We start from the raw sequence: 15,564 nt of genomic DNA on the forward strand, positions 1-15,564 counted from the left end.
TTAGACAATTATCTAATGAATACCCAGTGCTAGGTAATGTCAGGTAACATAATTTGAAAATTCTTTCAAAATTAAAAGTAATCCGTTTAAATCCATCTGTAAAGCATTATCTTTTTTAAAATGCTAAAGATTATCATTAGATCGTCTTCACTTCACTGAACAAATTTTACCTCTGTGTTTACACTTTAAATTTGGGAAAAAGAAACACATATGGCGCCATTGTCTATTGTTTCAATCCTATAAATTGTTTAGCGCACATGACAGAGTGGACTCGTTTGAAGCGTGATGACGTTTATGTTTTTCGGGGTATTACCTCTGTGATGAGGGTCGAGTTGAACGAACATGTAGGGCGGTTTATTTGCATCATAAAGCCCGTTATACAGTCAGATCATCTCGCTCCTCCCTATACCTATTCTCATGGGTGTGGTCGACATTCGCGCAAGAATTAATTATTTTCAATTTTATTTTTATTATTGATAATCACTGTTGGGTATGATTTTTTAAAGACAAGTCTGAACTTATGATAGGTGAATGAAAAATACAATAAAATTGAATTGGGGACCAAAATCAGAGTCATGATTGTCGAATAGAGAAGAATGAAATATAAAATAGAATTTAGAATCTTTTTTTTTATAAAACAATAAAAATTTAGTCTTATGTCTGGTGTAAATTAACTATATATATTAGTATAGGTCAGCTCGAATAATACGCTTCGTTTGTTCGGTAAGTAACACAGACTGTCGGACTCGTCTTAGGATTAGACTACTGGATTTAAGACTCTTAATGGGTATAAAGGCGTTATCTTAGAATAAGTACAGAATAATAGGTATAAACGAATTTAGTTTCTGGGTTTTTTTTTTTTGATTTTGTCGTCGAAAATAATGTCTGTGATCCTATTTCTCGCAATATCTCAGCAAGAGATAAAATTTAAATACCTTCGGTTTGAAATATACCTGTCGACTGAATAGAACAGAACTCTCCGTTCTAAACGAATACGACATTCCAACTGCATGTAAGCTCTATTGTTAAAGTATTATAGTTCAATTAGGTGGCGCTAACTTTTTAATGCTATGCTAATGACACGACTTGAACGATGATTTTTCTATTTTAAAAATATCCTGTCAATTTGCCTAAGTAGAAGAATAACTAAATTATGAAAAATGGGAAAAAAATATTTCTGATAGAATTTTTTTTTATAACATCTATAAAGTTGATGAAATAATTAAAATCAAAATTAATTGACTGTCAAGTTTTCAACAAAACTTTGGCTCAAATTCTAAGTATTAATGACATAAAAGCTGTTTTGATTATTATTAAAGAAATTTCATAAAATATTTTTGCCATTGAGTGTTTTTTACGATTTTTGAACGGGGTGTGGTACTCAAAAATTTCTATAAAAACGAAAGCATATACTAAGCAAATAAGCACAAATAATTTGACATATGCAAAAAATTAAATGATATTTTTTTAGTAATACTATATTCATAAAATTAATACCATATTTAGTTTTTTTTTCAAATAAAAGCTTGAAAGCCTTAAGAATATCAATTTTTTTTCGTTCTTTTAAGGACTTGTTTACTTACAAATTTCTGCACATTAATGTTGCTCAATCTCATATTTTCAATCATTTCCATGTTAATAAGACGATAAGTGGCGATAAGCCTGACTTCAAGATTAATAGAAAAAAAAGTTGAAATTAATTTATTATCTAATATTTCCACGTCGTGCATTTAACTTTTTAATGCTCAAAATTACAATACTATGTATCTGCATAACTTTACATTATTTAGAAGTTGCGAAAAACAAAAGAAATTTTTTTCAAAAATTCATATTTAAAAAAAAATCACAGTTCTAAAAATTTCAGGATCTTTCAAGATCAGTACGTCTCCTTTCGAACAAACGAAAGGCCATTCCTGTATCTATAATAGCGCTCGAGATGTAAAAAAAAAAATTGAAAAACTCGAAAAATTGCGAAATTTTGAATTTGCATATCTTTTGAAAAAATTTTTTTCATTTTTTCCCTTCGGCAGAAGTTCGTTGTATGATAAAAGAAAATTTCTGACTAAAATTTATCCAAATCGAAAGGGGTCGATTCCAACTATTGGTCGATTTGACATGGATTGACATGATTTTTTCACTAAAAAAAAAAAATTCTTGACTGGAGTGTAATTTTTGTTGGCTCAAGAAAATATCAAGGAAGATTGAAAATTTATTGAATGAAGTCAAAGTCTCTTGAGACAAGATAAATTTCTTGAGCCAAGAAAATTTCTTCTTGCTCCAAAATAACTTTTGTTTTCCTTAAAATTTTCTTGGCGCAAGAAATTTATTTTTTGTTTGCTCCTGTTGCAGCAACAATAAATTATTTTCCGTGTGTGATGATAAAATATATTTGTATTTACATTATTAAACAGTCAAATCTTTTACTCATGACCTTGAATTTTACAATCTTGTTATTCATGAATTAAGGACTGAAAACTTATTTTTCACTGAAATTCAATAAAAAAAAAAAATCTTCAATTAAAAAGATCATTTTTAAAAATTTAAATATCTTGAATCAAACAAAAAAGTTTTTTATCTAAAGATTATTCTCAATTTAAATTAAATTTCCTAAGTTAAAATAAATTTTACTTAGTTTAATTTTTTTAAATTAAGTTAATTTTTCTATCAAAAATTTAAAATATTTATTCAAGAGATACATTGCAATTTTCATAGCAAATTGTTAACAAAGTCAGGATGATTATTGAATTTAATTTTATGAAAGTGCTTCAAAGATTGTTATGGAACTTTAAAAGAAACTTCTTAAAATATCGATTCAATGATTGTGCTCTTAAAAATTATTGTATTTTTAATTTTTATCAGTAGTTATTTATTTTGTACTTTAAATTACTCAGCTTCAATTCAATTTTCCATCGTATAATTGTATATATTTCGTTTCTTTATGGACATAACTTAACTCAAAGAAAAATTATATTAAAGGATTAGTTTTATTTAAAATTTTACTAAATTAAGATACTTGGGATAATTTAAAGGTGGTGAATGCAAAAAGTCGAGTGAATATACCAGCGTAGTATAAGCGGATTTATTCTGGTGATTTTTATGGAATATAAAGAAATTACATGTAAAAAAAGGAAAGAAAAATAAAAATAAAAAAATATAATAAGAAGAGATAACTGACAGTGATAAAATAATACACGAATGAGTATAAGCAACTATAATGCCCGGAAAGAAGCGAATAAGAGGGGTTGATATAGGGAGAAAAAGACAGATTTACGTAGAAGAGTAAAATATTCCCCGCCCTGAGCATCATTCAACTCTCGACAAGTGAGAGAGCTTGCGTGCAAACGTCGTACAGCTATTGGGTTAGAAGCTAATATGGCGGTGTCAGCGTGAGTGAGGTGGGGCGAAAATACCTACTATTAAGGGCTGCACTTTCGTTTACCAAGGGTAGTCCGTGTTGCGCCGTTAAATCACGCATTCCTCCGACAGTTACCACTCCGAAACGTCGTGCTGTACGCGAGGATTGTTTTGTTCTATTTAATTGTTTACTATTACAATTAAAATTTTAAACACATTTAAAGTTCAACTGCAATATTGTATCGTTTAAATATATATTTTTTTATTAACGTGATAATTTACGGTGATATTTGTTGAAATAGTTATTGTTATTATTTATTGATCACGTGGTTTTTATAATTTATAACTTTGGTTATTATTTTGAGTGATCAATGATTGTTTGTTTGTTTGTTTTACCAATCGTTATAAATTGGGCAATATTTGCTTAATAAAAATTTATAAATAATGGCGCAAACTTGTAATCAAAAGAGGAATGTTTACAGCATTGATCAGATTTTGGGCCACGCTAAAGATGAAGGTATTTTATTATATTTATATTGTCATTTTTTTGGTTTAATTTGCAAAATTTTTTCAATTTAACTCAACAATTTTTTTGAAATAAATTTTATAATTTTTGATGATTGGTTTATTAGAAAAAAATTAACATTTAATTAGAAAATTCAAACTTTGTTGTTGTTAATATTAATATAGCTTCGCATTGCAATTATTGTCTCTAGAATATGTATTCACAAAAGTAGTGGAAAAAGAAAAAGAAAAAAATAGTTGAGATAAAAGATTCAAATTAGCGTTTAATTAATTTTATTTCTCTGAATGAAAAACAATGCAAATTAGTATTTATATTATTTTGTTTATTTTTTTTTCCATTAAATCGAATATGATCTCTCAAAAGCAGAGTGTAGCATTGGTACAACATTTTATAAAAATCAATGAAGTGAGTTTGGACATGAAGTGGGTACCCCATTGTGCTACGTCATAAAAACATTAAAATCTCTCTATTCATAGTGGATTAGCTTCTACATGCCCGCGTGTCTGTTGGCGCGCTTGCTCGTATGAGTGCGATTACCTGATGCTGAATACGCTCGGATGTGTACATTAGAAGAGGAATATGTAGTAATATATGTCTATATAAGCACATGGGTACTTTCCAAGCTCGTGTACGAGATAGTATGAGTACCTTCTTCGCAGACTCAGCGTTATGTTCTGCTCGTGATACCTCAATATTATATCAAAAGTATCCTGTATGGAATTAATGTGTTAAGATCTGTTTAATTGGGATTCCAGCAATTGATGATCAATTAAATTATTAACTTCATTCATTATCATACTCAAAATGTGAAAAACAATTTTTTTGGTGTAGCATAAAATTTTTCACTTTGTCAAAGATAATTTTTGGAAATTTTTTTTACTGAAAAAAAAAAAAAAAAAAAAAAAAATTAACTTGAATCAAAAGAAAAATTCTTGGATCAAGTAGAATTATTTACTTAAATCAATAAAAATTTCTTAGTTTAAAAATTTTTCTACTCAAATTGAGAAGATGAAGTTTTTCAAAATCATTTACTTTATTCACGCAAATTTTTTTTCTGTGTTTCAAATCTTAAATTGATTTGTAAATAGAAATTAGCACATCTGTAGAAATTTCGATTCTACACTGAAAAAAAAGTTTTCTGCTCGGCATTATCTACTGTATAGTAAAGAGTGAATCGTTACCGGTACAATCTGTACAACTACGATTAGCAGACTGGATAGTGACCGTCAGGATCCATTCGGGTGCCATTCACGATACTATTGCTCCGTTAGTATACAGTTTTCTTAACATCACTCTCCTTTAAATAGTAACGTGTAGATCGTGACAGTAGCAATATCGTATCGTGAGGAGTAGAAAACTTTTTTTTCAGTGTACTTTAGAATTTTAATAAAGACTTAATAATATTTTATAGATAAAATTTATCCTAAATATTTTAAAGTCTTTATTAATATTCTAAAGCAGGATCGAAATTTCTACAGGCGTGGTAATTTATATTTACAAATAAATTTCAAATTTGAATTGATCTAAAAACTAATTCATATTTGTGTCAAAATATAAATTTCAATCTTAAATTAATTTTGAATCAGAATTTTTTTTACACGGGATGCTAAAAAGAGTAACTGCAACTGTTTGCTTAGCTCTAAAGTTTAGAATTAAAACATCGTAAAACAATAATCACTAATCGACCAAATGATTGCATTTATACTGAAGCGAGATCGGGAAATGTTGGTACATGTGTACTAATATTGAGCTCGAGAGGTCTACAGCATCGGGTGAGAGATGATATGCATACATATCACATATCACAGATCACATGTGGGTGGGTGTGTGTACCTATATATACATATATCTCCAAGTGAGGTAGGGGAAAAAAATCAGTTGAGGGTTGTCAGTATTCAAGGGGACTATAAAAATAAAATATTTGAGGATTAAAAATTGGCAAATCCGTCGGTCAGACATCATCGATATATGGATCATATTGACGATCCATAAATCGGCAAGCTGGGTAACGATTGGGTATCAAGAAGCTTAAAAAAATGAAATAAAAAATAATGTATCGTTGAATTTATAGTTTTTCAATTCACGTATATCCTATATTCGTTTCAAACTATGTTATTAATATTTATTTTTAATTTTTTTTTTCATTTATATCCATATTTTTTTAATTTATCTTTCACATATGTTTAAAGTGACGCTTTGATTATTATTTTTGTTTCAGTAGTATGAAAATATGTTATCAAGCAAAATATTTAAATTAATATAATGTTAAGATATCTACTTGAGAATTAAATAATATAATGATGGCCATTTCAGATCATGCAAATCTACTGGAGTCTGTACGCAACGTGAGAGGATCTGAAGACTCGGATATTCCGGATTTCAAAGAATTACCAACTTTATCTGATTTGCCAGAAATGAATGATATGGATCGACCTAAAAAAATACGGAGATCGCGAACTACCTTCACCACTCATCAGCTTCATCAGTTGGAGAAGGCATTCGAGAAAACTCAGTACCCTGATGTTAATTATAGAGAAGCGCTTGCATCTAACTTGGAACTTTCAGAAGCACGGGTTCAGGTTAGTTTTTAATTAATTCCATAAAAAACTTCAAGTCCAAGAGTAGATACGGATGCTTGTTTATTTCATTGTTTGCTAAAGAAAAAAAAAATCAAGATTTTATTATATAAGAAGGTTTTCCTGTAAAGGAATATGTAGTAGAGAAAAGGGTGAAACAGAGAGAGAGAGAGAAAGTATAAAGATTTTAAAGCGCACACTTGGGTATCCCTCTTGCTACTCAAGCTCGTTGTCGTCCACTCAACTAATTACCAAGCTATTGTTCAAGTCTTGTCTAGTAATTTTCTTTTATGTTTCATATAACAATGACCAATTATCATGGTCGATTATAATGATGAAAATTAACTTGTAACTATTTAAAAGTGTTTAACTAATTGAATAATTTTCGTGAAAAAAAAAATAATAATTAGTTCAATTTAATGTTGTTCTGCTTTTTTTTTTTTTTTTTTTTTTTTTTTTTTTTTTTATACTAATAACAGTTACTCTCGAGACATTATTTTCTTCGTTATATTTTGTATCAACTTATTTTTGATATCAAATTAAACTGAATGTTTAAAAATTTCCAATTAAAGTAATTTAATGAGAATAAATTAAGAGATACGATTATCATAAATGTTCAATTCATATAAAAAATTTAGTCTTGTAGAATTACTTTAGTGTTAATTGATAACATTAAGGATTAATATTTCTTGTGAAAATTTTTTCCTAACTTCGATAGTAATATTAAATTCTTTTTTCACATTTTTTTAAGCTTGTGTGACATAATTTATGTGCCTTAAAAAAAAAAATAGTAATTAAATATTTTTGATACGTTATGCTCAAAGGTGACGTCACTTCAAGCCGTCAAAATCCCTACCCTTGCGCATATGTATCGAAAATAATTATTTTAGTGTACCACGCTAAATCAAATGGTTTTTTTAAATTTTTCCATGACATCTAAGCATATTATTTATAAGCAATACACTAACACAACCTGTAAACCAAACATTTGTTTAAGTCTAAGGATAGGAACAACTATTAAAATAAAAAAACTCATGTAATACCACCATGTAATTTAAATACATAAATAAAAGATATTTTTAAACTAAAAAAAAAAAAAAAATTTAGTGTACCATTAAGACAAAAAAAACTGTCAAATATATGTTACTTTTAATGTTATGAAAAAAAATTAGTGAAACGGTTGACCGTTCAGGATTTTCTTGCAATTTCCTTCTAATTTTAAATGAAATCCAAGAAAATTTCTCCTCGCTCTAAAATAACATCGGTCTTCCTTACAATTTTCTTGGTTCAAGAAATTTTTTTTTTCTGTGTAGTTTTAACATAAATTTTTCTATTTTATCAATTGATCAGTACACATCAATTAAATTTTGAATTCATAATCTTACTATCTTGAAATGATATTCTTAAATAATATTTTATTGTCATTTTCAAAAGTTACAATATTTCTTCCTGTTACATTAAATTGATTAACTAGAGATTCCATATAAGTTAAAAACATAAAATATACTATTCTGTACGATTATATAGTTTTCGTGGATTATCGTGGATAAAATTGGTTACTCAATTAACGTAAATATCTGACACCGAAATAACGCGCAAGTGAAATGATGAGAAGAGACTTGGATGATGCGAATAGTGAGCGAATAAGCTCGAGGGAACAGAAAGCGCAGAACATAGAAGAGAACGTCCGAGGGGTGAATGAGAGAGCGGAGGCTGTTGCGGGTCGCGACAACGGAATGCAGTGTGCGGAGGCGAGCGGAGGTTTCACGGGGGATGAAAAGAGATAGAGTATTCCGATTGGCCCATTGTGGTACAGCGAAGCGACAATGCCGGCAATTGGCCGTCGCTCGACAAAACCGCTAAATGATCCGCCAGGCGCAGTGGTGCCACGGCCACTTTATTTCAATCTATCTCCCCTGAAATATCCTGGTTACACTCGATTTTGAATCCGTAATAGCTAGCAAGCTGCTCTCACTATTTTTTTTCACATTAATGGACACGTTTCCCAGCCCTCCGCTCTTGTGTCGTTCAATTCAACCTCAGGCTTACACGATGATACGATAATGGGTGATCATCGTTCGATGACATTTTTCCACCAATCATTCCGTTCATCACAACATCACTATTTTCTTTATATATCATGATTAAACCTTTTTTTTTTATCTAATTTGCTTGTACCATTGAAAAGCCGACTTCAAGTAGTTTATTATCAAATTATTTTCATGAACGTTTCATGTTATTAATTTAATTAATATTCAATATGTCAATAAATATAATTTGATAATTTATATCAAGGACATTATAATTATCTACTCTTAAGTGATTAATAATTTAACTATGTGTGGCTATTTTTTCCCCTCGTGTCTTTTTCAAAAATAGAAATATAATAATTTGGTCGAAGAAAAAAAGCTTGAACCAGAAAGGTTATTTTTGAAAAATATTTATTTCATGAATTAAGCAAAAGTCTTAGTTTTAGTTTCAAGCATTTTTTTGAGGACAAAGATTTTTGTGCCCTCCGGCCGGAAAGTGGCAACTATCTGGTCGCTGCTCTAAACGAAGTTATCACTACATTCCGGCTATGTCGAGCAGAAAAATAGTATACAAACCTTGGCCAGTAAAAAGTAAAGTAATCAAATTCTTTAAAATGATTTTAGTTCAAGATTTTTTTCTCTTCAATCAAGCTTTTTTTCATTACTATCAGTTTTGTCGTTAATGACCTAATTGTCAAGAAGTGACTTTAAGTCAATAAAAATAAAATATTGATACAAAATCAAGCTTTCTTATAAAAAGCTGAAAAACGATTGCTTGAATTATTGTATCATCTTTAAAATACTTGAGTAAAACAGTTATTTTCGAAAAAAACGGATAATAAACAATGGTAAAACTATTGTGCGAAAACTGCTTGCTATATTCTATTTTCTTATTATTGCTACATTCTATACTACTAAAAAAATCAGTCGTGCTGTAACTGTTCGCGCTTTTAGATATTCAGTTAGTTAAACGTATCAGTAGTGCTAGAGCTGTGCAGCAATGACAGCGGAATTATTAAAAATATGCCACAGATACAGTGCGGTGGTGTTGAGGTCACCGAAAATTTATACATCATCATTGTAGTGGTAAATTTTTTTTTAGTTAAATAAAAAAATTTTTTTCGTTTGAATTGTGGAGAGATGATTTTATTTTCTTACTTTTTTTGAATTTCTGAAAAAATTTTTGCACTTTTTTCCACGAACATACACTGCAAAAAAAATTAACTTGAATTAAGAGTAAAATTCTTGAACCAAAAAAATAATTTTGAAGCTCATTGTCTTGAATCAAGTAAAATTTCTTAGCTTAAGAATTTTTCAACTCAAACCAAGATAATGAAATTCTTCAAAATTATTTACTTGATTCAAGTGAATTTTATATTATACCACAGCAAAGAAATTTTCTTAGTATACATCGCATTTAAATTGCTAAAAGGATTCTTCTTGAATTAATTAGCCCATTATATCTCTGTTGTAAAGATTTTTATTGATTGAATTTATGATCAAGTATAAAGAAAAGATAAATTGATATAACAATAGGAACGATTCTGTATGTAAAACTCAGTTGGGTGGTTGATAAAAAATCCAGCGTAACTCAAGCGTAAAGTTAAAGCATTTAGTACTGCGTCGAGGGGGTTGTGTAGCAAGTACGAGAAAGCTGGGGGTCCACAAAACTTGGGGAAAGTCACTGGGTAGAGGGGGATCGCACAACACAGTATGGTACTCTAACGTCCAGAGGAAATCAGGATAATTGTTAACAATTAGCTTAATCAGCCTGGAGAGCAAGCTTTTGTTAGTCAGTCGATATACGTACTCGTTTTTCGTCGAGGTTCTCATGCTCTTTTTTACCCTTTCTGTGGATTACATTTATTATTGTCAGGTATCATACGAGTTCATCCTTTGTTCTCTTTTTCAAATATCATATTATACCTCTATCACGCTCTCTCTACAAATATGCTCTAGAGGATGAATCTAATCCTTGATTTAATTGCTCGTATTATTGTCGATGGCAATAAAACAGACTTAATAGATTTTAATGAGTTGGTTAAATGCCAATTTGCTGTTAAATCTTTATTAATTTATGATTTAAATTAATGTTCGCAGGTATGGTTTCAAAATCGGCGAGCGAAATGGCGCAAAAAAGAAAAAACCATGGGACGTGACCCGACTTATATGCATGTTGGTCCAGGTAATACAAGTTATATTATTTTTATTTTTATTTTATATTACTGTTTTATAATACGGCTTTCCTGATTGAACTTAAAAATTTTTACATCAATTCACATTTTTCTTTATATATTTCTCCATAAGTAGTTCTAAATTTAAAGAAATGGTCTTGAAGATAATTAAATATCTTAGAGATCAATACGTAACTAAGTGATGATTGTCTAGTGTAGGAATCAAATCCACTCACTTTGATTCTACATCGGTTGCTAAGCTAACTTCATACTTCTCTACAAATAGAACAATTAATTTGATTTTAGATGATAATTTGATTTAAGATGAAGACTTGATTTCAATTAAGATAATCAATTTCAAGAATTGTTTTGAATCAAGAAAAAAAAACTTCTTTCATCGATGAAAATTAAATTGAAATAAGAAAAAATTACTCAGTTCAAAAACTTTTTTGCTTGAATCGATAAAAGTAAATTCTTTAAAATGATATTTTTGATTTTAGGTTTTTGTCTTAAGCTAAGTTTATTGTGTATAATTGATTTAACTTAGCGTACAGCAGTGGTTTTTCTCTTTTCTATAACGATACTGCCATTCTTAAACGTTGTATCGGACAAAATTTGACAAGTTGACTTTTTTTTTTTTTTTTTTGGAAAATAGAATCATAACAATACCATGCAAGTCATATAAAAAATATAGAGGTCAAATAGTTCAATGACTATTTTTAAATAAATATTTTCAGATAAAATTGTGAAAATTTTTATACTATCATAGTTATCAATAATCGAACTATTATAAATCTAGTACATAAATAGTGTTAGAACGAGTGTGTGTATTACTGCGGATTTTTTTTTGTTTTCATTACAAATAAACGGTGCATAAGCTTTTTAAATTGAAAAAATCATCATCACCACTTCTATCATCATCATCATCGGATGATAGCCTTTTTTTTTTTAGCGAGATGTAGTCATAATACGGAACAGTCATAGAAAGGGAATGATGCCTCACAATTCTGAAAATGCGTGACTAATTGCGTGAAAATTACCGACAAAGAATTTGTAGTATCGTGATAGCAAGAAATAATTAATTTTTTACATGATCTCGAAGTTTTTCGTCATTAAATTTTATCTGCAGTAATATACGTAAATGGCATTTTCTTAAAAAATCTAATTATCAGAAGAAATTATTAGTTTATTGCATAGTTGACTGTTTCTGAATTAAAAATAAGTCAAATTGGGTTTTAAAAATAAAAATTATTATTTGGAAAAAATTTTATCAAAAAGCTTCAAAGTAAGCTTTTTAGTGAAAAGCTTTTCCTACAGAAAAAACTGCAGTACTTATATTAATATCATTGATTTGTATACAGAAAAAAAATTCATTTGAACCAAGAAATAATTCACTAAACTCTCTAATTTGTTTTTGAGCAAGAAAAACTGTTCACAATTTTTTTGCATACTTATATTTTATCAGATAGATCCCTCTCACAAATTTACATTATTATTATGACTTATGACTATTATTATCATCATCCCCGATCACTATTAATATATTTATTACGATGTCACAATTAGGCAATATTACGATCAACACTCAGTAACACACCTGCTTGACGAGTGATTATTGTCATCAATAAGCGATTTACCTAAAGGGTGGTTATATACTCTGTCATTGTATCTATTTTCACGGCAAATATCGCTTTTACTGATCTTACATGCGTGTTAAATATTATTTCTTTGGTTATCTATATTCATTTATAAGAAAAAAAAAATAAATTTATTGATTTTTTATGCCAGCGTTGAGTTCAATTTTGATAAAATAACTTTCAGAATACAAATAAAAATCACCGACATTTTTATCGTATGTAAAAATAAAGATACTTTGATAAAGTTTACTACACAAGTTGATATTGAATAATATTCAATATTTTTCACGAATAAAAATAAATAACAATATACCGACACACAATAGAATCTTCGAAAGCAGTGCGCCGAATCTAGCATTCTATTCTTTTCGGTTAAAATGAATATAAATATTAAATGCGGAGGAAAAAAAAAATAAAAATAAAAAGATATCTTGTTTACCCCTTGATGTTAGTCGGTACTTACGTCTGTATTCATTCTATTGAGTAGCCGCATGAAGGGACGTTTTTTCCCTTATTTTTTAATCAAACCCCATCGATCGTGGTACAAATAATATAAAGGCAAGTTTAAGAGTCGATTTTGAAGAGTCAAGTCAAGTTGAACAAAACGAATTTGCTTAAATGTTTGGAAACCTTATTATATATACAGAATAATAAAATCCTCTGTTCTTTATTATTAAATCATCGGTAATTTGTTTATCAGTTACTTTAATTTAATTTTCTGTTTTAGATATGAACGATTTGCCTCTTGCTCCACCATTGATGCACAATCCATCTACTCCTCCAGGATTTCCATGGTACATGCCATCTGTATTTTCACCTTGGATTTCATCAGCAAATACTTCAAAAATATCAGCACCTCTTCAAGCTGCATTACTGTCGCAATACATGGGATTGTCATCCTTAAATTCCCTTCTTCCTGTTGGTTTCAACTCAACCGGTGTACTAGGCCATTCACATCTTCAGCACCAGTCCCAGCAGCAGCAGCAGCAGCAGCAGCAGCAGCAGCAACAGCAACGTGATCAGCTGAATTCACAGCTTCAACAAATTCATCCGATCCTTTTGGATACACAGAACATTCCGCAAAATTTAAGTTCCAAACATGATCGCGATGATGATTCAACATCATCCGAGGATGAAATAAGAAGACAGAGTGCTCAAGTACTCAGGGTTAAAGCCGAAGAAGTCATTAGAAAATCTGGAAACTAAAAATCAAGATACGGGAGTTATTTTTTGCTAAAAGTACTGGGAGTTCAATAAATAAACAATTATGAGAGTGAAAAATGTACCAAAGACTAAACAGCATTGATTGAGGACATAGATAACGATGATGATCATTGGTATAATAATTGAAAATAAAGTGAATTTATTATTAACTTATTTCATTTGAAAGTTAACAGAGTTATAGATTTTGTGATAAAACGTTATGTGTGAATAAACAACTGATAACAGTTACCATAATCCTGTTAGTGACGTTTATAGTGTTGCAATTTGTTTTTAGTCAAATCCGGTCTATCATGGTTCAAAGAATATAAAGGCAAGTTTACGAGTCAGTTTTCAGGAGTTTAGTCAAGTTGAACAAAATTAATTTGCTTAATGAATTAATTGTATGAAAATCTTATTACATAATAAATAGAATAATAATACCGTCTGTTCCTTGTTGAATCATCGGTAATTTTCTCATCAGTTATTTTAATATAATTTTCTTTGTTTCAGATATGAACGATTTGTCACTTGATTCTCCGGTGGTGCACAATTCATTAATTGCAGGATTTCCATGGTACATGTCAAAGGTCATCAGCAAATACTACGAAAATACCAGCACCTCTTCAAGCTGCACTACTGTCTCATTACATGGAACTGTCATACTTAAATTCCCTTTTTCTTGGTGATTTCAACTCAACCGGTGTACTAAGCCATTTACAGCTTCAGCACCAGCCCCAACAGCAATGTGATCAGCTGAATTTACAGCTTCAGCAAATTCCGCTGCTCTTGGATGTTCAGAACATCTTGCAAAATTTAAGTTCCAAACGTGATCGTAATGATAATTCAATATCATCCGAGGATGAAATAAGAAGGCAGAGTGTTCAAGTCTTCAAGGTTAAAGCCGAAGAAGTTATTAGAAAATCTGGAAACTAAAAATCAAGTTAAGAGATTTATTTTTGACTAAAAAATTCTGGGAGTTCAACAAATAAACAATTATGTGAATGAAAAGTGTACCAAAGACAAAATGGAGTTGATTAAGGGTGTAGATAACAATGATGATTATCGTTATAATAATAATTGATGATAAAGTGAATTATTAATTAATTTGATTTGAAAGTTAACAGAGTTATAGATTTTGTGATGAAACTTTATGTGTAAATAAACAACTGATAACAGTTACCAAAACTACTGTTAGTAATGTTTATAGAGTGTTGCAATCTGTTTTATTGAAAACCACATTCAATCACTAATACGCTGATTTATTTGTTGATACTCCCATCAACCATACTGTAGTATAATGTAGCAAGGTTATTTTACTTTCATTTGAATTAGTAGAAATAATAATTTTTTTTTATATAATGAACATTTTTCGCTGAAATCAGAAACTGACGATAATAATAAATAAATTTAAAATATATTGATTAAAAATGTTTGTACTATAAAATGTATTATATTCATTATAAATAATATCACTCATGTAAATATGTAGGTAATAAATTATTATATAACGTTTAAAATGAAATGAACTGGAACATTAAAATATAAAATGAAAACATAGTAAATAGAGGATAATTATTATTTTTTATTTGTTTACCTTTCATTGATCAAATAATTGTGATTAATCCAAGTAGTCGCTCTGAAAACACGAATTACATGTATAATGATTTAATTATACGCTTATACATTTATAACGCATTCAATATTTAATATTGAGATATAGCGTATAGCAATGATCATTTTATTAAATATTGTGCCGAACAATAAAATGTGTTTAAATAAAAAGTTCATCAAATCATTGATTTTATAAAATTAATTTAGATGTAATATATTTCCGTAAAATTTTAAATTCATGTTATCACGTGACTGGCTGGCTATTTTAGTGGTACCTGGGTAATTCGTTTTTTCAAATGTATATTTTATTTAATAGTATGAAAAGAGTTGAGTTTATAGTTTCATATGTGCCGTTTTCGTTTGAACGTAGCTTACGAATCGTGACACGCACAATAGCAATTACAATTTTACGAATTTATTTATATACTATCAATGCGATAACATCGGCTGATG

The 15,564-nt window shown here is 29.2% G+C and overlaps 1 protein-coding gene across 1 annotated transcript; it reads left to right on the forward strand.

Annotated features, from left to right (window-relative positions):
• Positions 1–3,798: 3,798 nt before the first annotated feature.
• On the forward strand, positions 3,799–14,876 carry Hbn (aristaless related homeobox homeobrain). Its single transcript, XM_074242889.1, has 6 exons — positions 3,799–3,871; positions 4,516–4,518; positions 6,233–6,459; positions 10,587–10,665; positions 13,025–13,831; positions 14,011–14,876. The coding sequence occupies exons 1-5, from the start codon at positions 3,799–3,801 to the stop codon at positions 13,501–13,503; spliced, it is 861 nt and encodes a 286-aa protein (XP_074098990.1). The 3' UTR covers positions 13,504–13,831; positions 14,011–14,876.
• The last annotated feature ends 688 nt before the right edge of the window (positions 14,877–15,564 follow it).

The sequence above is a fragment of the Cotesia typhae genome, unplaced genomic scaffold (assembly GCF_013202065.1).
Source record: "Cotesia typhae breed Kobodo isofemale line unplaced genomic scaffold, CoteBio_Ctyphae contig_4, whole genome shotgun sequence".
Classification (NCBI taxonomy): domain Eukaryota; kingdom Metazoa; phylum Arthropoda; class Insecta; order Hymenoptera; family Braconidae; genus Cotesia; species Cotesia typhae.